This window comes from Palaemon carinicauda, chromosome 25, assembly GCF_036898095.1.
Source record: "Palaemon carinicauda isolate YSFRI2023 chromosome 25, ASM3689809v2, whole genome shotgun sequence".
NCBI classification, from domain to species: domain Eukaryota; kingdom Metazoa; phylum Arthropoda; class Malacostraca; order Decapoda; family Palaemonidae; genus Palaemon; species Palaemon carinicauda.
This window is the reverse complement of record NC_090749.1, coordinates 2,443,754-2,468,761: the sequence shown is the minus strand read 5'-3', so window position 1 is coordinate 2,468,761 and position 25,008 is coordinate 2,443,754. Positions and strand designations below refer to the sequence as shown.

General features: G+C 45.6%; 1 protein-coding gene across 1 annotated transcript in view; it reads right to left on the bottom strand.

Annotated features, from left to right (window-relative positions):
• Positions 1-705: 705 nt before the first annotated feature.
• LOC137618636 (zinc finger protein ZFP2-like) overlaps positions 706-25,008 on the bottom strand; it is a 30,735-nt gene continuing 6,432 nt past the window's right edge. Inside the window, exon 2 of the mRNA XM_068348759.1 lies at positions 706-2,924. Coding sequence (XP_068204860.1) covers positions 1,139-2,791 — 1,653 coding nt within the window. The 5' untranslated portion in view covers positions 2,792-2,924 and the 3' untranslated portion in view covers positions 706-1,138. The remainder of the gene's footprint in view (positions 2,925-25,008) is intronic.

The following is a 25,008-nucleotide window of genomic DNA, read 5'->3' as shown; positions in this document are numbered from 1 at the left end:
CCACATGTGTTATGTGCAGATTCTAAAGAAATACAATAACAACGTATCTTAAATTATAATAAAAATTAGAAATAATAATAATAATAATGATAATAATAATAATGATAATAATAATAATAATAATGATAATAATAATAACAATAATAATAGTAATAATAATAATATTAATAATAATAATAATGGTGATGATGATGATACGATGGCTCTGGAGTCTAGGCCTATGCTATTGGCTTTATAACTCTTAAGCTGCTTCTGCTGTTGTGTAGCAGCGTGGTCTCTCACCTCCTAGGATGGTTTTTCAATTTTTCTCCCTCACTGTATCGTTAAGCCTTCTATAAACAGTTGTTTCGTTGATGTTAAGAAGATTGGTTATATCAATATTTTATGGAGAATCTGGTGAAATAAGTTTAACTAGCTACAGTTATCCTAAAACTGTTGGGTAGCTCTAACCCTATTTGACAGATGACTTGCTTGTGAGAGTGCCACGATGAGACTGTCAGTTGATGTCCGGTTAGACCTCACACACAACTGCATCTCCGGTGCATTCTTTACATTAAATACATAACTGTGGTTGCTAAAAAGTCAGGAACATTAAGTATTTCTATTTTCTATTTTTATCATAATTAAAGATTATTGGGTTAATTTTTCCATAATGATCGAGATGATATTTTGATAAAAAAAAAAATAGTACAAATTCTTAAAATCATGCTTAATGAACTGTATCTTCTATTGAGTGAAGTTTCAAAATGCATTGTCCCAGAAACCTAGTCTCATTAGAAACGTGAAGAATGTGAGCTGCCAGTTAGTGACTTTCAAACGATAATCACTGAATTCAGGTATCCCCAGTTTTGTTAAATATTGTATGACGAGGAGGTGCAAAACTAGTTAACAAGAGATGACAACATCTCAAGAAGCTGATCACCAAGGAAGATCTCATTCAGTCAAACATGTTTCTGCTGCTTGATCAAAATTCCATTCAACTTGTTTGTAAAAGTTCCATACAGAATCATTTGCAAAGGAATGGACTCAATTCCAGTTAAGTAAACTAACAACAGAGTACAACTAGAGTCCAGGAAGTATGACAATTTAATCCCTTTGTAACAGGAATCTCTTCTTTTCAACCCGACTTCCCAATTCCTTACAATTTTTTTCTGGCACAAATCTTCATATGACTTTTCATTTGTGATTTCCTGTTAAAAGTTTTATCACAGGAACTGCATTTAAATGGCTTCTCCTTAGTATGAATTCTACGATGATCAGTTAGACTGCCTTTCTGAGAAAATGCTTTGTCACATAAACTGCATTTAAATTGCTTCTCCCCAGTGTGAATTTTATGATGCTTTGTGAGATCATGTCTCTCAGAAAATGCTTTGTCACAGACACTGCATTTAAATGGCTTCTCCCCAGTATGAATTCTATGATGCTGTGTAAGACGATGTCTCCGAGAAAATGCTTTGCTACAGAAATTGCACTTAAATGGCTTCTCCCCAGTATGAATTCTATGATGCTCTATGAGATGATGTCTCTGAGAAAATGTTTTGTCACAGACACTGCATTTAAATGGCTTCTCCCCAGTATGAATTCTATGATGCTCTGTAAGGCTGTCTTTCCGAGAAAATGCTTTGTCACAGAAACTGCATTTAAATGGCTTCTCTCCAATATGAATTCTATGATGCTCTATGAGATGATGTCTCTGAGAAAATGTTTTGTCACAGAAACTGCATTTAAATGGCTTCTCCCCAGTATGAATTCTGTGATGCTCTGTAAGGTTGTCTTTCCGAGAAAATGCTTTGTCACAGAAACTGCATTTAAATGGCTTCCCCCCAGTATGAATTCTATGATGCTCTGTAAGGTTGTCTTTCCGAGAAAATGCTTTGTCACAGAAGCTGCATTTAAATGGCTTCTCCCCAGTATGAATTCTATGATGCGTTGTAAGGTTGTCTTTCCGAGAAAATGCTTTGTCGCAGACACTGCACTTAAATGGCTTATCTCCAACATGCGTTCTCAAATGTATTACGAGATCCTTTTTCAAAAAAAACCCTTTGCCACATTCACTACAATTGAATAACCGCCTCCTAGTGTGAGTCCCATAATGTGCTTTAAGACCAATTTCGGTAGAAAATGTTTTGCCACATTCTTTGCAACTGAAATTGCCTCCAGTGTGAATTAGCTTGTGAGTGTTGGTGGGTTTAAGTACTCCAATTAATTGTTTTTCTTTAAAATTCCTACTAAACATCATACCAACATCACTGTGAAATTTAGAATAACTATTTTTACAAAGAGGTTTTTCAGAGCCACTTTTTTCGATATGCTCCTCCTTATTATGCAAACATTTTTTCCCTCTTCCTCTTCCCTTTCCTTTGTCCTCTTTCTTACTGGATCCCAACTGTATGACACATTCCTCTTTCACACCTGTCTTTACACTCTTCTCCTTCTCCTCTTCATCGACTTCCCTTTTGCTGATTTGTACATCCTCCTCACTCTCTGATGCATCTGAGTCGAAAGAATATTTCATGTCACCTTCGGTTGACTCAAATATTTCTGGCTCTGCTTCAAATTCTGGCTCTGCTTCAAATTCTGGCTCTGCTTTGAATTCCATGTCTGGATCCATGAAAAGAGAGTCATCTTCAAAGAGCCCGGCAATGTCTACCACATTATTATTTTCCAAATTGAAAGCAGCGTGTGAAAAGGATTCTTCCATTTCGCTTTTTATTGGAAATTCTAATGATTCAGAGTTTCTTATCTTCTCTTTATCACTGGATGACATCCTCTTCAATACTATTCTGTGCATCAAAATCTTGCAGCATGAACCAACACAGACTCTTCTCCCTTATTCCCAGTCCAGTATCTCTTGCAGATATATCCAGCAGTTTACACAATCCTGCCACAAGTGTTGGATGTTTATTTCCTTTCAGATGAAAAATCTGAAATAAAAGAACAACTATCATTGGAGAAGGGCAAGATGAAAATGTTGGAGTTTTCTGAAATAAAAAGACAATTTTCTAAACTAAAATAACAAATGTTAATTAACCCTTTTACCCCCAAAGGACGTACTGGTACGTTTCACAAAACTCACCCCTTTACCCCCATGGACGTACCGGTACGTCCTTGCAAACAAATGCTATAATTTTTTTTTTCATATCTTTTGATTATTTTTTTTTTTAAATTCAGGCATTTTCCAAGAGAATGAGACCAACCTGACCTCTCTATGACAAAAATTAAGGGTGTTAGAGCAATTTAAAAAAATATACTGCAAAATGTGCTGGGGAAAAAATAACCCCTTGGGGGTTAAGGGTTGGAAATTTTCAAAGAGCCTGGGGGTAAAAGGGTTAAAAGTAATTTGTATTTTTCTATTCATATAAACATGAGTCCTTCAATTAGGGAAGCTCACTGATTAGATGGTTGGAAGTCTCCTTGGAACCAAAACTGGAAGGGTCTGTAACTTCCCTGACCTGGAAGTGTTCCAGTTTTGATCTGTGTAAAAGCCAAGAGAGGCCACTATCACCACCTATCTCTTTATAATGAGAGAAAGATAGATGCTTAGCCATACATGAATTGTACTATCCCATGTAAAGAGATACCACAACCCCTACAGGGGATGCTAATAAGAATTACAGAGAAGGTACATGAATAATGGGCTGGTAGCGTCACGAGGTAGCTGTTAGGTATTAACAGAAGGACGAGGTGAACATAAGTGACTATTCAACAAGATAATGAGCTTATACACAAATGGTTGAGGGCAACCATGGCATAAAAAATTCCAAAAATGTGAAACATACAATGGCAAGATCAAACAGATTTTTCTATTTACAGGAGAGCGCGGGAGATAAAAAAAAGCAATAGCATTACATTGTACAAGCGAGTATGAAAGATGTGTGGTACATGGTTCCCCCCTAAAAAGCATATACATGTGAAATAGAGATGCAAACTGCAAGCGTGCTATCTTGCAGGAGATAAACAGGTTTTAAGTGATCAATGAAGACCCAGTCTTCTTTGCCATGAATGTTACCGTATATTTCCGCGTATAAGGCGACCTTCATATAAGACGAGGTACAAAATTTGAGCAAATTTTTATGAATTTATCTCATATCGGTAGTATAAGACGACTGCTCAATCATAAAACCATCTGTGTATAGCCTAGGCTAGCTTTTGCAATACCAGATATCTTATGAAATATAGGTTATGTAAAGATGATGATATTACTTACTGTATCCTTATAAATTGAAAATAAATGAAATAACAAAAGAAATCCTTTATTGTTTTCCTAGAACACGCGTCACCTAGCCTGCATTGTTTTGTTTACGCTCATCAGCTGCTCACGTACAAAATGCCCGTTCTTCCTCTTTCTTCTTCTTTTATGTTCTTTGATGTTCTTTGCGAGTTTGTTATAAATGCATATAATAATGTAAAGGTAGAAAGTATCATAAAATAATTTTTAAAATACCGGATCTCAAATGCCATGGATGGCAGTGAAGACGATTTATTGTACGAATGCGACGACGAAGCCAAAGTCGACTCACCGGAACCGGACTGGAATCCTTACGATGATTCCGTTTATGATAAATCTCGTGATATGTTCGAACAGCTTTTCGAAATAGACAGTGATAACTGTGAGGAGTTTTAGTGGTGTTAGATTTATACATGTTTGATGTTTAATATTGATTGGAAATAAAGTTTTACAAATTTTTAGGTTTTAAATGTAATACTGTAATGTACCGTAATTTTTATTGAGAAATAAAGATTGTACCGTTTGTAATTCAAAATTGTTATTTACAGCTAAAAATAATAATTTTTAAACAAATAGATAATATGATATCCTATATGTTATTACTATCGTAATTAACAATAGCATTAAAATTACTGAAAGGTTAGCGAGAGAAAAAGTTGCTAACAACGCAACCAATACTCAATGTTTACATTTTCTCAGCTGTGCTCGTATGGTTAAAAGTTGGAATTATTCCTCGAATTTATCATTTATGCCCTTTTTGTAGATATGCCAATAATATATACGGTAAAAATTGTTTCATTACTTTCATTATACATTTATATATTAATGTAAATCATTTCATGTGTGTCGGTGATTATCTCACCTCAACCTAGGCTAGCCTACTGATAAACCAGACATAGAATTCAAGGTGTGATTTTTATAACGGTAGTATAAGACGACCCCCAATTTTTGATGGTTAAATTTCGGTATATAGGGTCGTCTTATACGCTGAAATATACGGTAATTAAAAATGCCTTCAGTTTTGTGAAGGATAATGAGGAAAGGACCTGTGTAAGGAGGCGTCAGAGGTGGCTTGCTAGTGTTGGTGTGCACGAAGACATGTATTCTGGTGTTTAAATCTTTCAATACGTGTTGCTTCGCTGAGGGATTGAACACCTGGCGGTAAGCTGTAAAATTTCCCTTAACGTGAAGTAGGCGCTGGAGATAGTCAGGGGAGGTTGCAGAAGGAAAACATTCAGCAGTTGACCAACAGGTCCCCATACACATTTCCAGCTGTCGAGACATCAAAGGTGTTCTTAAGAATTGTCCTTAATCCCAAGAGGACCAGGGAAACTGAGTAAACCAGCCTGAGCCATTGCAATGGGATATTATTATTATCATTATTATTATTATTATTATTATTATTATTACTAGCTAGGCTACAACACTAGTAGGAAAAGCAGAATGATATACTGTAAGCCCAATGGCTCCAACTGGGAAAAAATAGCCCAGTGAGGAAAAGAAATAAGGAAATAAATAAACTACATGAAAAGTAATAGAAAATTAAAATAAAATATTTTAAGAAGAGTAAAGACATTAAAACCATAAAATATTTTAAGAATAGTGATATTAAAACAGATCGTTCATATAAATTCATGAACCCAGGCTTATGTCAGCCTGTTAAACATAAAACATTTGCTGGGAGTTTGAACTTTTGAAGTTCTACCAATTCAACTACCCAATTAGGAAGAACATCAAGTGCATACCTAGTATTACGAACAGGGTGCTACTGTCCAGGAAGATCTGAAGGTGAAGGATGGTCAGAATTAGGAAAAATCAAATGCAATATGTATAACAAACTAACAGAACAACGGTGCAGAAATTAATAGTCAGTCCTCCTTCGCAATAGTTAGGTTATAGACACAGGCGTGAAAAGGGAATTTTCGTGAATAAATGCTGCACTAGTGTGGGCTAACTCCTTACCTAAAAAGTAACTGCCCCTTGCCAAGAACAGGTGCCCGAGCGGATGATTAACACAGTAAATACTGGCTAATATTGTTTTAATTTGGTTTTTACAACATTTTCTAATCATGTGGACAGTGTACAGTACATTTGCACATATGTACACTACATACAGGGCACCGTACGATTACATTACAGTACTGTGCTAAGGTAAAGTTTTACCAAGTCCTCATCATCCCATTACTGTTCTGTACAGTATAGCAAAAGTTCTTCCAATCTAGTGATGCTGTACTGTAACCTAATACTCAATGATGCTGTGGTGTATATTACAGTAATATATATACAATAATATTACTACAATGCACCTTAACTGTACTTACTGTAACTGTTCGGTGTTTTCGTTACACAACTCGAAGCCTAGCCGCTACGTATTTTCTTGAAGTATGACGCAATGTCTTATGGGTTGTCTCTTGAGCAGTGTGTTATATCTATACTTTCTTTAACAGAAATACAGTTCATTTTAGAAACTAAAACCTTAAACATCTCTATGATAATTGTTTCTTTTCAATAAACAAACAAAAACAGTGCATATGATTACTTTTCAACAGCTGATCTCTCTCTCTCTCTCTCTCTCTCTCTCTCTCTCTCTCTCTCTCTCTCTCTCTCTCTCTCTCTCTAAATATTTACTTTCTTTAATGTGTAGCAGCGTATGCTACGAGTCGTCTGAACGAATCAATAACAAAGAGTATTGTGTATACGGTTTCTTAACTTATTCAAAACATTTACTATATATATAGTTAACATGGTATTACATAAGCACTGAGGTGTTATAATCTATCATAATTTTCATACAATACATTTATATCTCATTACAGAATTAGTTCTCACTTATTCGATGTCAGAATGCCAGAAAACTTCAAATCATTCATATTTCTCTCTCTCTCTCTCTCTCTCTCTCTCTCTCTCTCTCTCTCTCTCTCTCTCTCTCTCTCTCTCTCTCTCTAATAAAAGAAATCTTTGTTTCTTTGCAAAGTCTCTGTTGAAGCTTTATAATCAAGGACCACAGAGCTAAAAACTATAAAATATCTTGCATCGGCAACATGAATGAAACTCCCATAAATGTTATGCGATTCAACTCACAGTACAAGCAAATAAAATATGACAGAAGTATTTCAAATAAAACTATTGAAATTAATGACAAATTCGTTGATAATTTGTATTATTCCTAACTATACAAACCATAGCTATTTAATAGGGGTATTACTTTTGGCGTAGCTGAAATGACGAGCCATTAATTTTTAACGAGGGTTTACTACCTACACCGCTGGTTAGCAGGGCTAGGGGAGGGTAGTTTGCTAGCCCCTCCCCCCCTTCACACACACCTGTGCTTGAGCTCACTTTGCTTGGAGGTAGGACTTCAAGGGGGATAGGGCTGGCGGGCTACTTTGGTTGAATAGCTAAGGTTTGTATAGTTAGGAAAAATATAAATTATCTTCGAATTTGTCATTTGTTCCGTAACTGGAATATGAACCACGCTATTTAATAGGGGTGACTCACCCATTACGAAGGGAGGACGTCCAAGCCAATATGGGTTTTGGGCCTTGCCCAGGGGCTCGTTATTTAAGTGTGTAAGCACCCATGAAATAAGGAGTCCCTGCACCTCGCTAGAACCTTGCTACGCAAGGACTGCGGCCTACGCAAATTGTGTGTGAAGGTATGATGAAGTGTGACTCGTCCTAGGAAGTTGTTCTGAAGTTCTTTAGATGGAAACTTGTAGACTAGGACTTTCCCAATACCACCTCGTCAGGGTATGGGGACGTAACAGTATTAATCTTAATGCTAGGAACACAAGGAAGCAGGGTTTACCTGCAGTGGTTTGAGGTCAGCTATGCAGAGAACCCAGAATGCTGCTTTCCCCAAGAGAGGGGATGATGAAGAAAAATATAAGGGCCAGTCAAACTTTTTCATTCATGTAGACTAAAACCGGGTAACAATGCCCTCAACCTTCTGCTACTTGTCCAATAAGGAGCCTGAGGTTTTAAACCAGCTGTTGTGCAGCCACCACAGGGCGGATAGAGAACCTATCGAGCCTCCTGTGGGTCATGTCTTGCAGGTAGTGGGCTGTGAACGTTATTTGACGTTTCCACACCCTAACTTGACCTGTTTCACTGAAAAATTTCTTTTGAAGGCCAGGGACGTAGCTATGCCCCTGACATCATGTGCTCTAGGGCGACGTGACGGAGGAGGATCTGGATTCAAGGCTAGGTCAATGACCCTACGAATCCATGCAAAGATGGTGATCTTGGTGACCCTCCTCTTAGTCCTTCCTGTGCTGACGAATAGTGCTAGCACTTGAGGACGGACTGCAGCTGTTCTTTTGAGGTATAGCCTCAAGCTCCTTAGTGGGCGTAGTAAGAGATGGTCTGGGTCATCTGTTACAGAACGGAGACTAAAAATCCGGAAGGAGTCGAATAGAGGATCCGCCACTCCAGGATTCTGAGTCTTAGCAATAAACTTAGGGACGAAACTAAAGGTTATCTCCCCCCATCCCCTTCAATGGGTGATGTCACACAAGGGACCATGAATAATCGCTGACTTGCTTGGCCGAGGCTAAAGCTAGCAGGAGTACCGTCTTCCAGGTTAGGTGGCGATCTGATGCCTGGCGTAATGGTTCATAGGGAGGTCTCTAAAGAGACCTGAGAACTTTAACCACGTTCCATGGGGGAGGTTTCACTTCCGACTGAGGGCAGGTAAGTTCATAACTATGTATGAGTAGAGAAAGTTCTAGCGATGATGAGATGTCCATCCCTTTCAGCCTGAAGGCTACACTTAAGGTTGAGCGATAGCCTTTCACTGCCAAGACTGAAAGGCGCATTTCTTCCCGCAAATACACGAGGAACTCCGCTATTGTTGCAATAGTGGCATTGAGTGGAGAGATACCTCTTCCACGACACCAACCACAGAAGACTTTCCACTTTGCCTGGTAGACTACTGCAGGTTTCCAGACATCCTGACAGCAACTTGTTGCAAAAATCCTCTCTCAGAAAGGAGATGCTGGATAGTCTCCAGGCATGAAGTCATAGTGAACCTACGGCTTTGTGGAAGAAGTTGGCATGTGGTTGTTTGAGTATATTGTGTCTTGGAGGAAGTTCTCTTGGTAGCTCCGTTAGGAGTTGCAGAAGGTAAGGGAACCATTCTGAGTGATGCCATAGCAGAGCTATGAGGGTCATTGAAAGATTGACCGATGTTCTGGTCTTGTTGAGTACCCTCCTCATCAGACAGAACGGGGGAAAGGCGTAAACGTCGATGTTGTCCCACCGTTGTTGGAAAGCATCTTGCCAGAGAGCCTTGGGGTCCGGGACTGGGGAGCAGTACAGCGGGAGCCTGAAGTTCAGGGCCGTTGCGAAAAGATCCATAGTCGGAAAACCCCACAAAGTTGGGACTTTGTTTGGCTACTAGATGATCCAAAGACCACTCGGTACTCACTATCTGAGACGCTCTGCTCAGATTGTCGGCGAGCACATTCCTTTTGCCCGGAATGAAGCGTGCCGATAGTGGAATCGAGTGAACTTCGGCCCATCTCATTATCTCTACTGCTGTATGGGATAGTTGCTGCTAAAAAGTACCTCCTTGTTTGTTGATGTAGGCCACTACTAAGGTGATGTCGCTCATCACCACCACAGAGTGACTTGCCAGGTACTGTTGGAACTGTTGAAGGGCCAGAAAGACGGCCTTCATCTCTAGGAGATTTATATGGATGTACTTTTCTGACTCTGACCAAACGCCTGAGGTCGTGTGGTGTAGAACGTGGGCCCCCACCCCACCCTTTTTTTGAAGCGTCCGAAAACAGCATCAAATCCGGGGGAAGGACGAGAAGATTCACTCCTTTTTCGTAGGTTCTCGTCTGCCACCCACCACTGGAGATCCGTCAGTTCTGCAAGTCCCATGGGGATCTGGATGTCAGGGGAATCATACCCTTGATTCCACCTAGACTTGAGTTGTTACTGGAGGGATCTCATCCTAAGGCGACCGTTGGGAACTAGACGAGCCAGCGATGAAAGGTGACCGAGGAGACGTAACCACGATTGGACTGGAAGTTCTTCTCATCTGAGAAAAGGCCTTGCGACCCTCCTCAGCCTTGCTATCCTGTTGTCTGATGGGAAGGCTTTGTGGAGATTGGTGTCTATAATCATGCCTAGGTATACCAGTCTTTGAGTGGGAAGCAGTGAGGACTTCTTGAGATTTACACTGATCCCCAGATCTTGGCAAAGTCTCAGAAGTTTGTCTCGGTGTTGAAGAAGGGATGACACCAAGTCTGCTAGGATTAACCAGTCGTCCAGATAACGGAGGAGACGGATGCCAATCCTGTGTTCCCACGATGATATTAGGGTGAACACTCTGGTGAAAACTTGTGGTGCTGTGGAGAGACTGAAGCACAGCATCTTCAAGTGGTATTTTTTGTTGTCTAGGCTGAATCTTAAGTACTTCCTTGAAGACGGACGGACTGGGATCTGGAAGTACGCATCCTCTAGGTCCAGTGTATACATGAAGTCTTGCGGTCTTACTGCTAGTCTGACTGTGTCCGCCGTCTCCATGCTGAACGGAGTTGGTTTGACAAACTTGTTCAGAGCTGAGAGGTCGATTACTGGTCTCCAGCCTCCAGACGCCTTCTTTATAAGAAACAGTCGACTGAAGAAGCCTGGAGATTTGTCGAGCACCTCTTGGAGAGCGGCCTTCTTCAACGAGGTCTGGACTTCCGCCCGAAGGGCTTGCCCCCTTGCCAATCCCAATGACACTGGATTCGTCGTCAGGGGCAGTAGAGATGATATGACTGATTACGTAAATCATCCAAGAATCCGCCAGAGTTGCTTCCACCTGTCTGAGCAACTTTGTAGTCATCCTCCCACTGGTGGACATGCAGGGGGACTGCCTATCCTAGTGTTTGCGGCCTCGGCTGCTCCCTGTAGGATTCTTGCCTCCCCTGGAGGACTTTTTGCCTTTCCTATCCTTGACAGGAAAGAGCTTAGATACCACTGTCTTTGCTGCTGTCGTTGTTCTAGCGGTCTTGACTGGACGGGACTGCTGTGGGGCTGGAGGCTTATAGGGTTTAGATGTTAAAGCCCTATGAAGGAGGGAGTCTTGATGAGACTTCCTTCACCTCTCAGCAGCCTGTTCCACATCCTTAGGCTCAAAAGACGGATCCCTCTAAAGAGGAATGTCTGAGCCTATTGATCTCGGTGCTGGGGACCTTCTGATGGAATCTCTCAGCTACCGCATCCCGACGTTTCAGTTCGAGACTTGGTGGGCAAGAAACTTGATCATGCGAGTACCTGAGAGAAGAAAAGTCTCCATAGCTTTCCTGGTACGTTCTTTGGAGAAGTCCTCAGAACGTATCAGGATACCTAAGGTCCCCACTTTCTCCTGGTTAAGGATCTCGGTTGCCGAGAATGAGACCAGCTGGTTGGAGAGTCTCTCAAGAGAGAGACCCCTGGTAAGCTCTTCCGAGTGGTGAAGTAGAAGAGCTAAACAAGGCTCCTCAAGGATCTCGAAGTACCTCCTCTGCTGTACGCGAGGAGCTGGGAGGAGCTTGTTGGTGGCACTGGAACGGTTGGAGGAGGACATCTCGGAGAGCTGTACAGAGATCTTGTCCCTGGTACTCTTAACCCCCTGAGACCAGGGCAAAGCTGCACTGGTCTTGGAGGGTTTCTGAGTACCGAATACTTGGTCCAAGACCGTGTCCTTGCCCTCTTGAGGAGGAATCTCTGGTTCAAAAAACCCATTGAGAGCCCTCATTAGAGTCAGAACTTGCCAGAACGAATGTTCTGACTCTTGCTGTTCTCCTCCCGACGTAGGACTTGCAGAGAAGTCTCCTGTCCCCAAAGGCTCTTCTTGGGGAAAGTCGATGACGTTCTCAGAGTGGCTAGATGGCTCCGTCCTGGTCCTAGAAGTGGACTTTGCGCGCAGCTGGGCGTGTATGTTTATGCTCAGGCAAAGCCTGGCGGGCAGGAGAACGTGGGCGTGCATGCGCATGAGTGCTTTCATAGTGCATAGAAGAGCTGTGCTTCTGTTGGGATGTATGCGCGCTTTGGTGCATACGCCCTTGATGCCCTGTGTTAGGGTTTGTTGACAGGGCCTGACGAGCTTCAAGAGCGTGATAGTCAGGTTTTGTTGTCACGTAGCGCATATCTGGATGCAAGAAGGGTGACGGCAGGTCAGCAGGTCTGTCGGCTGGAAGGTCGACGTGTCCTTTAAAAGGACGACCTTCCACCAAAGGAGATCACGAACGATCTGCAGAAAGGTCCAGGACCAATGCAGGAACAGTCGGTGGTCATTGACGAGGCTCCTCTGCGGGGGACTGCATCGAAGAGGTTGAACCAAATAGGTGCCTCATCACCGCAGGTGATGGAAGGCCTCTCTGGCGAAGAGGAAGGCGAGCCTTGCAACGATTGCGCCCTCTTGGGGCCGTAGGATCAGCAAGCTGACCTTCTGCAATCCTCTGAAGAGGAGTCTCTGTAAGTGAACTCCCCCGAGGGAAAGAAACACTAGCAGGAGAGACTGTTGGACTTAGTTTCTCCCTCGATGGATGAACAGAAATGGGAGAAACTAAGCTGTCAGCTACCGTAGGGTTTGAAAAGGCAGAGGTGATGGGCGATACTGCATTGGATACCTCTGACACCACAACATCTACAAGAGACAGAGGATCAACCTCTGTCGGTGACGGCGATTGCTTGAAAGCGGCACCTAGTCTGATGTAGTCAAGTAAAACATCCTTGGAGGGCGAACCCTCAAGCCCCAAGGAGGACCAAAGCTGAGAAACGGGGATTAGTTACATATCCTCACCCGGGGGGAGAGGTGGAGCTGCTTCGCTATGGGAAGCAACGTCATCTCTCGAGCCCCGAGTTTGGTAAATAGTACATCGGTCTACGCTACCACTAGGCGGTCTCTCGAAAGAGACCGATCGAGTGAGAGCTTCGGAGGAGGTTTGGGCAACGGAAGAAGAAAACTTTGAAGGAGAAATATCCCGTTTGGACTTCTTCTTCCGTTGTCGCGAAAACCTCCCCCACTGGGAGATAGACCACTCCCTACATTCACCACACCTGTTATTACAATCACACCATTGGCCCCTACAGGAGGGGCAAAGGGCGTGAGAATCGGTCTCGACCGCCGACATGAATGTTCCACAGGGGCGGTCGGGAAACCCAGGGCAGGTGCGCATATTCGCAGAGGCTAACTTCACACACAAAATTGGAAAATAAAAAGCAAAAAAGCATAAAATGGCTGCCAAATGATGCCGAGGATGAAAGCGGACACGTCCGATTACCATCCGAGACGAGAGCAAAGTGAGCTCAAGCACAGGTGTGTGTTAGGGGAGGGGCGTAGTAAGCTACCCTCCCCTACCCCCGCTAACTAGTGGTGTGGGTAGTAAACCATTGTTAAAAATTAATGGCTTGTCATTTCAGCTACGCTGAAAGTAATACCCCTATTAAATAGCGTGGTTTGTATTTCAGTTACGGAACAAATGCTAATTGGAAAATGATAGATCAAATAATAATTGTTTTAGTAAATATGAAATATCCTTCTGTAGCATGCCTTAATAATAAGGAGGTTATTTGATCCGAAAAATGAGGTTGAGGAGAGACAACGCAGGGTTGATCAGCTGATTTAATGTAAGCAATGCATGAAATTATAATTAGCTGTTTTTAATTATAAATACGATATAAAATTGTGAATATTACATGCATTATTATTGGAAACAGTTAAGTGAAACACCAGTTTAATCAAATTCAGGTTTAATTTCAAATAGAGCTGTAATTTTTTACCATAGTAAATGGATGTACAGTACACTGTATAGAGAAAGCTAGGACCTGCTGGGTGTTGAGATACATAGTGGTACACAGCGCTCCCAGTGTAAAGTAGAGCGGGCTATTTGAAATCATCGCCTGGCTTGAATTTTCTCGAGATATTTTATGAGAATTTTTATTTAATAGGTATTGCGTTCTTGGCCACGAAGCATAAAACCACAATTAACAAGGACCGACTGTATCTAGATCCGGACTAAGAAATATAATGGACTGTAAGTTCCTGGCCAAAAAATTAAGATGGGAATCAGCAGCTGAAGACCAGATATGAGAACAATAATCAAAACAAGGTAGAATGAAAAAATTAAAACTTCTTCAGAATAGATTGATCACCAAAAATCTTAAACGACTTTCTCAATAAGCCAATCATTTTGTGCAATTGAAGAAGAGACAGAACTAATGTTTCTCAAAAGTAAATTAGTTGTCGAGAATCACACCTCTGCTGCTTGGAATCCTGGAATGAGGTCTCCTTTCCTAATAAGGATTTGTAGGCTCGGGAATCCATATGTGGCGTGATGCCGACATGGAAGAAAGGTTGATTTCTTCCGGTCTAAAGGAGAGGCTCAAGGAATAGCAGTGGCCTTTCATTGCTGAGCCAAAAAGACGCTTTCCTCCTAAGGGTAACAGAGAAACATCCCGATTTCTGGCATAGTGGTATTGAGGGGAAAGATACCCCTTTTATGATACTAACTTACAGTCCACTTAGCCTGGATTGGCTGAAGCCGAAGATTGACCCAGTTATCCAGACATTCTCTTTGCAACATGTTGCGGGAGAGACTCCCTGAGAGAGGAGGAGTTGGATAGTCTCAAGGGTGAAGTCAGAGCAAAGACACTGTTCTGTGAAAGATGTTCGCATGTGACTGTTAAAATTGCTGAGGGGGTTCTCTCGGGAACTCTGCTGGGCAAGGCAAATCTCGCTGATGAGACGAGTCATCTGGACAGGACAAGTCTTGTCTTGAGATGAGTCTGCACAGCAGGAAAAGTCTGGCTGCCGAGATGAGTCTAATGGCCTGTTTCTAAAGATCAAGAGCGGTGAATGGAAGAAACCAATTCCCGTAAGATCTCATAGGATCTACGTCAGTAGGCAAGACAAGTCTTCTAACGAGACAAGACTGCTGATGATGAGGCCTCCTCTGAAGGGCAATGGCAGAGAAATTGAACCCAATTCCCATGGGAGGGATCCCCTTAAGAAGAGACAAACTGGGAAAAGGAAGATTCTCTCACGGATAGGAAAAGCGGCCACCGTTTGCTGCCAATGTCGACAATCCTTCCAGCAAGCAGGAAAATTGCTGCATAATGGCTGGTGGAGGACCTACCCCATTGGCAGGGGAGTAGATGAATCTCTCTTCGCTGGAATAATCCTCCGAAGGAGAGACCAACAGGAGAAGAAAGTCTTTTCTGCAGAAGGGAAAGACATGATCAACATTTGATGTCACAGTTTGTTACTCTCCCCACAATGGAAGGGAGAGTTCCATCAACTAGAGGCGATACTCTTGGCTGCATTCTCTGTTCCCCATCCCCGACTTCTAGCCCAAGTTGAAGGTAAACATCGGGCATTGTACTAGAAACTAGACCGAGCTCAAAAGTGAGTCCCCCTAGAAGGGGGTGGAACCTATTGCCCGCACGAAGGCTGCCTTCCTCTTTGAGAGGTTTTAAGAGGCAGTCCTGTCTGGACTCTGACTACAGCCCGGAGGCAGACAGGTACAGCATGCCTCACCCCTTTTCTTGGATGTATCTGAAGAGGGAAATCAATTTGGATAAGAACCGAGGAGATTGACTCCCTGGATGAGATTCTCACTGGCAACCTCCTTATCAGGACAGTCTTTCTCGGGTCTCGTAAACAGCCAGAGGGAAGGAAGATTCTTGGTACCGAAAAACCTGTGATCTGGCTGTTCCTGATTAAGTTTGGATTCGACGGAGACTGATGCCGTCTTGTCGAACCTGCAGAAGTTTCTGCAGGCTGATAACCATGTCTATAGATATCCGTATTCGATATGACAGTCGGGTCTCTCCTGAGATTACTCCAGTCCTCAGATTGTGGTGAGCTTGAGATGTCTCAGAGGAGCTCGAGACTGTTAAAATCACCCAGTCATCCTTAGTCTTGGAGACGAGGCCGATCCTGAAGGGGAAGGTTGACCTTAGGGTAGAAACCTGTGACTACCCTCGGTGTTTAGCTAACTGAAGCCCCCTTCCCTGACGTGACAGGCTGAAGACGGATGTTCCCAAAAGGGGATTATTGGCGTTAGTCCTACTAGTTTATCCTGCACAGGAAGCCAAGGGTTAGCTGTTTGAATGATCGCAAGCCTTTCCCTCATATGACAGGGTTTGAATATCAAACTCGCTTAACGAGGAAAGGCTAAGCTGGAGACTTCTGTAAGAAGTAACAGAAGAAGCTCGGCGGTATCTTGACGCACCGCGTCTTGCCATGAGACTAGATGTTCCAATAGCGAGGATAAAGAGAGACCACTTCCCACTTCCTAAAGGAGGATGGAAAAGACAAGAGAGTATCTCTTGCGGGATGTGGACTCTTTGTTCTTGGCGAAAACATGACCCGAGTATTTCGAGCTCAGAAGAGGGGTTTCACCGTTACTGGAAAAACCTCGCTATAGGATGAGAAAGTAAGATCTTCTTAAATAACTCTGGTCAAAGGGAAAGCTCCAGTTACAGACGACAGTCGTCGTCCGAATTCACAAGCAAGACTGAGTCTCATGAAAGGTCGAGCCTATGTTTCTTCGGGCAAGGATTTCGTAGATGGAAGCTGAAGGTGCTCACACGAAGGTCTGAGGGCGTATAGGGGAACAGAGACTGGAGGTATGCAAGATGCCGGAAACCTCTGGTGTTCTAGTGGGTTCACCGGAACTCTAAGTTGCCATAGCTGTCATGTTAGACAGCAATGAATTCATCCTTTTAACGAGAGAATGAGGGAGAGTGGTAACCCCATGGGGTTGTACCTCCCGATGCAGGGGGAGGAATAGATTTAATGGATCTGCCTCCTTTTGTAGAAGGAACGAATTGTGGGTAAAGAGCGTATGTTCATGAGGAATGAAGGTCCATGAACGTGCCGGAGTTAATGAAGAAACCTGGCAACATGACTGCAGGTTTTTTGAAATTCGCAGGTGATAAAAACTTTGGGAACCGAAGAAACCCTGTTTGTGTTGATGGAGTGCTGGGTTAGGTTCCCAGAAAGAAATCTGCATTAAGTCTTTCACTTCAACTCTATGTGGGAGGGCTACCGAAGTAGCATAAGCCCAAGAGAGGAGTCAGAAGACAATCTATGTCGTCTAGATGAGAGCACTCTCCAAAGAGAGAGACTCGGGAGCAGCTCCTTCAACTCTATATGGGAGGGTTATCGAAGTAGCGCAAGCTCAAGAAAGAGGAGATGATGATGATCTTGAACTAGATTAGTGGTTGTCTTCGAACGCTGATCGGCGATCGATGTGATCAGTAAGAAGCTGGAGGTTATCTAGCCATTGAAGTGGCAATTGGAAATCTGGCGAATCATTGAACTGGTGACCTGCGAGCAGGCGATTAGCGATCAGCGTGGCGATTGGCGTTGCGATCAGTGTTCGGCGATCAGAGATTGGAAACAACGCTTGGCGAGCTGGCAATCGACAATTAGTGAGCTGAGGAACAGCAGTATGGTTCGATGATCAGTGAGTTTGCAATTGGCGAGCTAGTGATCGGGGATTGGCGAGGAGGTGATCGGAGATCGGCAGGCTGGCGAGCTGGCGAATGGCGAGCTGAAAATCTGCGATCAGCGAGCTGGTGATTGACGATCGGTGTAAGAACGAGCAGGCGATCGGCAATTCACTTGGCGATCAGCGGTCAGCGGTCACTGAGCTTGCATTCGGCAATTGTTGAGCTTACAATCAGCGAGATGACAAGTTAGGCTGGCTATCAGCGAGCTGTCAATCGGGGAGCTGCAAATTAGGCGAGCTGGCAGATGGCGAGCTGTCGAATAGTCTAGCTGTGAACTGGAGACTTGCGAGCTGGCGATCGGCGAGATGGTGACTGGAGAGCTGTAGGTAGGTGATCAGTGAGCGGAGACCTGAGATGACGCCTGGCGACCTAGATATCGACAATCGGTGAGCTGAGGAACAGCAGTAACGTTCGACGATCGGTGAGTTGATGATTGGCGAATTTACAATCGGCAAGCTGCCTATTGGCGATCGGCGAGCTGGAGATCGACAATCAGCGAAAGAACGAGCAGTCAGTCGGCAAGTTGACGATAGGAGAATGACTAGTTGGCGATCGGCGGTTGGCAAGAAGACAGCGAGGAGGTCAGGAATCCAGAGATTCGATGGGCAGCAGCAGGCCACGAACATCAGTTCGATAGCGAGAGGATGTTGGGCAGGTGAACGGTGAGTGCGAGGAGAGTCCAGTGAGACAGGCGAGGGTTAGGAACCAGAGGGAGAATGGCAAGACTGACTAGACTCGTCCCAAATGCAATAGCTGAGGAGTGGAAGAACGGCGAGGTCCTTGAAGTTCCTCTGAAGGCGATCATTTGGCAGATATCGACGACGAACCAAACAGACGTCTCTTTGCCAAAGGTAAGAGAGCGTGTCTGAGGCGACGAAGAGGACTTCAAACTCGGCGAGCTTGCTGATGACGAAAACTGCTCAGTTGGGAGGTCTCCAAAGAGGTGTCTCTATAGGTAGTCTCTCTCGCGAACGAAAGAGATGATCACCCGCAGGAGACACATGCCTCAGAATTTGCTCTGCCCCTGATGGAAGAGTTGGATCGGCATGAGGGGAAGGAGCCAAGTCTTTGGCGAAGAAACTGCAACAGCTGATGAGATGTAGCTGTCAGCATTTCTCCCCGAAGGCGGGAAGGTTACTAGACAGAGATGATGAAGGGAAGTTCTACCGCGGAAGGGAGGATAGCCCAACACCTGGTGAGGATAACTCTCCTTCGGAAGGGAAAGTAGCCCAAACCCTTAAGGTGGACCTTCGAGCAGCTCTTTGCTTCCCATCAACAAGCCTTGTTCAAGTTGAAGGTCTGCATCGAGCGCTACTGAGAAAACGTAGCCAGAGCTAGTTCCTCAAGGTTAGCGTGTTGATCAGGAGCAGCCACAGGCACAGAACAGGAAAGTGATAGCGCACTGACAGAAATTTCCACAGGAACAAACTGCACTGCTATTCTATGTTGGCTATATTAGCTAAACAAAGAAATATGGCATCACTAACTGAGGAAAAATAAAACCAAAATTCTCCTTTGCATCTAATTTGCGGATGGGAAGTAGTCCCCTGAGAGAACAGACACAAATTAAGGACTGTCCACTCCCTTCCCCAGCCACCATCAATGGGAGAAGGAGAACGGCAGATAAAAACCGTAACAACAAGAATTACAATTGATTAATTCAGTTGACAAAAACTACTCGGAAGAACCAATCAGCCCTCTGGTGGGAAGGACATTCCCATATGGGTAGCGGACAAGCTAAGGTCATGCGCACCTTCAGCCAGCAAGAAAAAGCTGTAGGACCATCTACCCAAGATGGAGAGCAGAATCGAAGCTGAAAATTACAAATTCGTAGATAATTTGTATTTTTCCTAACTATACAAACCTTAGCTATTTAATAGGGGTTATTACTTTCGGCGTGGCTGAAATGACGAGCCATTAAAATTTTAACGAGGGTTTACTACTGCACCGCTAGTTAGTGGGGGGTAGGGAGGGTAGCCTGCTAACCGCCCGCCCTCCTCCCTCACACACACCTGTGCTTGAGCTCACTTTGCTTGGAGGTAGGACTTCAAGGGGGATAGGGCTGGCGGGCAAGTTTGATTAAATAGCTAAGGTTTGTATAGTTGGGAAAAATACAAATTACCTACGAATTTGTCATTTGTTCCGTAACTGACATACAAACCATGCTATTTAATGGGGGTGACTCACCCATTAGGGAGGGTGGAAAGTCCCTGCCAGTACTGGCTTTTGCCTTGTCCCAGGTCTCATTATTTGAGTGTGTACGCACTCAGCAATGAGGAGTCCCTACACCTCGCTACAACCTTCCTACACAAGGACTGCGGCCTACGCAAGCTGTGTGTGAAGGTAAAATTAAGTGTGATTCGTCCTAGGAAGTTGACCTGTAGTCCCTTAGAAGTTAACTTTAGGCTAGGACTCTTCCAATACCACCTCGTCAGGGTATAGGGACATGACAGTATTATCTTAATACTCTGAACACAAGGAAACATAGTTTACCTGCAGTGGTTTGAGGTCCCAGGATGCTGCTTTCCCCAAGAGAGGGGAGGATGAAGAAAAGAGTAACGGCCATAAAAATCTTTTCATTCATGCAGACTAAGACCGGGTAACAATGCCCTCAACCTTTGCCACTTGTCCACTAAGCCTGAGGTTTTAAACCAGATGTTGTGCAGCCACCACAGGGCCGATAGAAAAGTATCGAGCCTCCTATGGGTCACGTCATGCAGGTAGTGGGCTGTGAAGGTCGTCTGACGTTTCTACACCCCAGCTTGAAGGACCTGCCTCGCTGAGAAATTTCTCTTGAAGGCTAGGGACGTAGCTATGTCCCTGACATCATGTGCTCTAGGACACGTGACGGAGGAGGGTCTGGATTCAGGGACAGATGGATCCCCCTACGAATCCATGACAAGATGGTGTTCTTGGTGACCCTTCTCTTAATCCTCCCAGTGCTAACAATGCTTGCACCTGGGGACGGACTGCAGCCGTTCTTCTGAGATATAGCCTCTGACTCCTAACTGGGCACAGTGGGAGAAGGTCTGGGACATCTGTTACAGAACGGAGACTCAAATCCGGAAGGAGTCGAACCAAGCATCCGGCACCCCCTGATTTTGAGTCTTAGCACCAAACTCGAGGATGAATTTGAACATTACCTACCCCCATACCATTGCATGGGTGATGTCATATGAGAGACCATGAAGTCCATTGACTCGCTTGGCCGAAGCCAAAGCTGGTAAAAACACCGTCTTCCAAGTTAACTGAAGAAATGAAGCTTGGCGTAATGGTTCATGGTGAGGTCTCTTAAGAGACCAGAGAACTCGAACCACGTTCCATGGAGGAGGTCTCACATCCGACTGAGGGCAGGTAAGTTCATAACCTTGTATGAGTAGGGAAAGTTCCAGCAAGGAAGAAAAGATCATTCCTTTGAGCCTGAAGGCTAGACTTAAGGCTGAGCGATAGCCTTTCACCGCCGGGACTGAAAGGTGCATTTTCTTCCCGCAAATACACAAGGAACTCCGCTATTGCTGGAATAGTGGCATCGAGTGGAGAGATGCCCCTTCCACAACACCAACCCCAGAAGACTTTCCACTTTGCCTGGTAGACAGATGCGGATGATTTTCGCAGATATCCAGACATCCTAATCGCAACTTGTTGCGAAAAATCCTCTCTCAGCGAGGAGATGCCTGATAAGTCACCAGGCATGAATTCGTAGAGAAGCTACGGTTTTGTGGAAGATGCTGGCATGTGGTTGTCTGAGTAGATCATGTCGTGGAAGAGATTCTCTCGGAAGTTCCGTTAGGAGTTGCAGAAGGTCCAGAAACCATTCTGTGTGATGCCATAGTGGAGCTATGAGGGTCGTTGAAAAATTGATCGATATTCTGTTCTTGTTGAGCACCCTCCTCATCAGACAGAACGGGGGAAAGGCGTACACGTTGATGTTGTCCCACCGTTGTTGGGAGGCATCTTGCCAGAGTGCCTTGGGATCCAGGACTGGGGGGAAGTACGGTGGAATCTTGAAGATCAGCACTGTCGCGAACAGATCCACAGTCGGGGAACCTCACAAAGTCAGGACTTTGTTGGCTACAAGATGACCCAAATACCACTTGGTACTCACTATCTGAGACGCTCTGCTCAGATTGTCGGTGAGTACATTCCTCTTGTCTGGAATGAAACGCGCCGATAGTAGAATCGAGCAGACTTCGGTCCATCTCAGTATCTCTACTGTAAGATGGGATAGCTGCTTCGAAAAGGTACATCCTTCCTTGTTGATGTAAGCCACTACTGTGTTGTTGTCGCTTATCACCACAACAGAGTGACCTGCCAGGTATTGTTGGAACTGTTGAAGGGCCAACAAAACGGCCTTCATCTCTAGACGATTTATATGGAGGCACTTTTCTGATTCTGACCACAGGACTCAGGTCATGTGGTACAGAGCATGCCCCCCCTCCCCCCCTTTCTTTGAGGCTTCCCGAACAGCATTAAATCCGGGGGAAGGACGAGAAGATCCACTCCTCTTCGTAGGTTCTCCTCTGTCACCCACCACTGGTGGTCCGTCCGTTCCGCAGGACCCATAGGGATCTTGACGTCCGGGGAATCGCAATCTTGATTCCACCGGGACTTGAGTCGCCACTGGAGAGATCTCATCCTTAGGCGATCGTTGGGAACCAGATGAGCCAAGGATGAACGGTGACCAAGGAGACGTAACCACGATTGGGTTGGAAGCTCTTCTCGTCTGAGGAAAGGGCTTGCGGGCCCTCTCAGCCTGTCTATCATGTCGTCTGATGGCATAGAGGTTCAATGACACTGAATTCGCTGACAGAGACGGAGAGATGGTAAGAGCGAGGCGCGATATCCTTGGCTGATAACGGAGATCGTGTAGGAATCGGCCTCGGGAAGCTGTTTTCCGGATGAGTAACCTTAGGCATCCTCCCAGCGTGAGACCTGCAAGGGGGGGTTGCCAATCCTAGAGTTTGTGAACTCTGCCGCTCCCTCTGGGATATGCCCCCCCCCCAGGAGAGCTTCCCGTGCTATCTGTCCCTGATAGGAGAGGACTGCTATTGGACACCTTGTCTTAGCTGCCGTAGCCGGTCCGATAACTTAGGCCAACGAGGCTGAAAGAAGAGGCGCTGGAGGCCTGCAGGGTCTGGAAGAAAGCGCCTTGAAGAACTGAAAACGAAAGTTGACTTCCTCCGCACAACCGCTGTCCATGTCTCTGTCCTTGAGCACAAACAAGCTCTTCCCAAGGATGGAAGAGTGTCTGAGTTTGTCGACATCCATGGATGAGACACTCGAGAGGAAGCCCTCGGACGCTGCGTCTAGATGGTCCAACCTCGAGCTTGCCCGCAAGATTGAAACTTGGCGACGAAAAGCCAAGGTGCTAGAGTCCGAGAGGAGGAAAGTACCCATGGCCTTCCTGGAGCTTCCTTGTACAAAACCTTGGGTCGCAACCGAGGAGGAAAAGGACCTGGTAAGCCCCTTCCATGTGATGGAGAAGAGGAAGGGCTAAACTAGTCACCCCTTGCTCGACGGAGAAATCTCGAACGGAAAGCTCCTTGGCAAGACCCTTCCAGGGAATGACGAGGAAGGGCTAACCCAGGTTCTGGAAAGAAGAATGTAGCTCAGACCTCCCTGAAGATTCTTCCTACACTTGCATGTGCCATGCTCTGCGTTTACGGGGTGAAGACCGTGTTCTGGAAATAAGCTCCAGAAGACTCGCCAGGCTGGCCATGTTGCGAAACCCCGACGGGAATCGTGGTCGCAATCGCCCTGGAGCTCGCGCGATGGTAAATCAATGGTTTGCGCATGGCCGAACGTGGAAGCGCCCATGCGCGAGCACGCAGGAGCGCAAACGAAAGTGCGCGAAGGAGCGCAGAAGGAGGGCGAGAGCTGGTGATCGGCGAGCGATGACCCGTAGGGGAGCAATGGATACTACAGAAATCAAGCCGACGTTCGCGCGATGGAGCACCGTCGGTTCGTGTGACGGAACACCGTCGGTTCGCGCGACGGAACACCGTTGGTCGCGCGACGGAACACCGTGGTCGATGGAATGCCGTTGGTTCGCGCGCGGGCGAACATTGAAGCGCATGTGCGCGGGCGCGCATGCACGTAGGCGCGCGAGCACGTAGGCATGCAGTCGCACGGGCACGTGGACGCGCAGGCAAGTGGGAGCGCGGGTGAGCCCAGGCAGTCGGGAGACCGATGGCGCGTAAGCGGGCGATGGCGCGTTCACGAGCGATGGCGCGTCTTGGCGAGCGATGGCCCGTAGGCGAGTGAAGGCGCGTTGGCAAGCGATGGCGCGTATGGCGGCAAGCGACGGTGCGTTGGCGAGCGGTGGTGTGTTAACAAAACGCTAGCGCGCAGGCGAAGAATCGCGCGGGCGCGTAGGCGATCGCTAACGTAAAAGAGACTAGGATGGTTAGCGCGCATCGCGCTAAGAGAAGCGCGCATCGAGCTAAGCATCGAGCTAAGAGAAGGCACGCATCGCGCTAAGAGAAGGCGCGCAGGAGCATCAGGAAGGTGAGTGCTGAAGCAAGCTGTTAATCAGGCGATCCTGGACGTTCAGGTAAAATCGTTGGCGCCCATTGGTGCGTGGCAGAAACGGGCGCGCAGATGTGCGCTGGCGAATGAAGAAAGCTGGCGCACAGAAGGACAGAAGTAAAGGTGAGCGCTGGCGAGCAGGAGGAAGATCTACGGCAAGATTCAGCTACCGGAGATCATGGTCTACAGCAGGTGAGCGCTAGATCGCTACTGATGGTGTCCAGGGAAACTGACACACGTGGCAGATCGATGGGGATCGTTGACGCGCAGGAGAACGCTGACGAGAGGGCGAACGTTGACGCATCTGTGGTCGCTGGCGAGCAGAAGGCAACGCATGGAATCCTGTGCGTAAAAGAAGAGTCCTTGTCCAAGACCTGAACCGAAGTTCTAGATCGCGCGGGCGAACGTGGGCGCACAGGGCGCGTAACAGGAACCAACGGGAACAGCAGATACGATCATCAGGAGAGCGCTGACGAACAGGAGAGCGCTGGCGAACAGGAGAGCGCTAGCGATCAGGAAAACGCTGATGAGAAGGAGAGCACCTGTGCGCTAACACTGAGCAGGAGACGCCTGTGCGCTAACACTGAGCAGGAGAGCGCCTGTGTGCTAACACTGAGCAGGAGAGCGCCTGTGCGCTAACACTGAGCAGGAGAGCGCCTGTGCGCCAACACTGAGCAGGAGAGAACACTGCAAAAGGGCGCGCAGGGGAACCCTGACACGCAAGGGAAGCACCCCGTGGGAGGCAACCCTTTG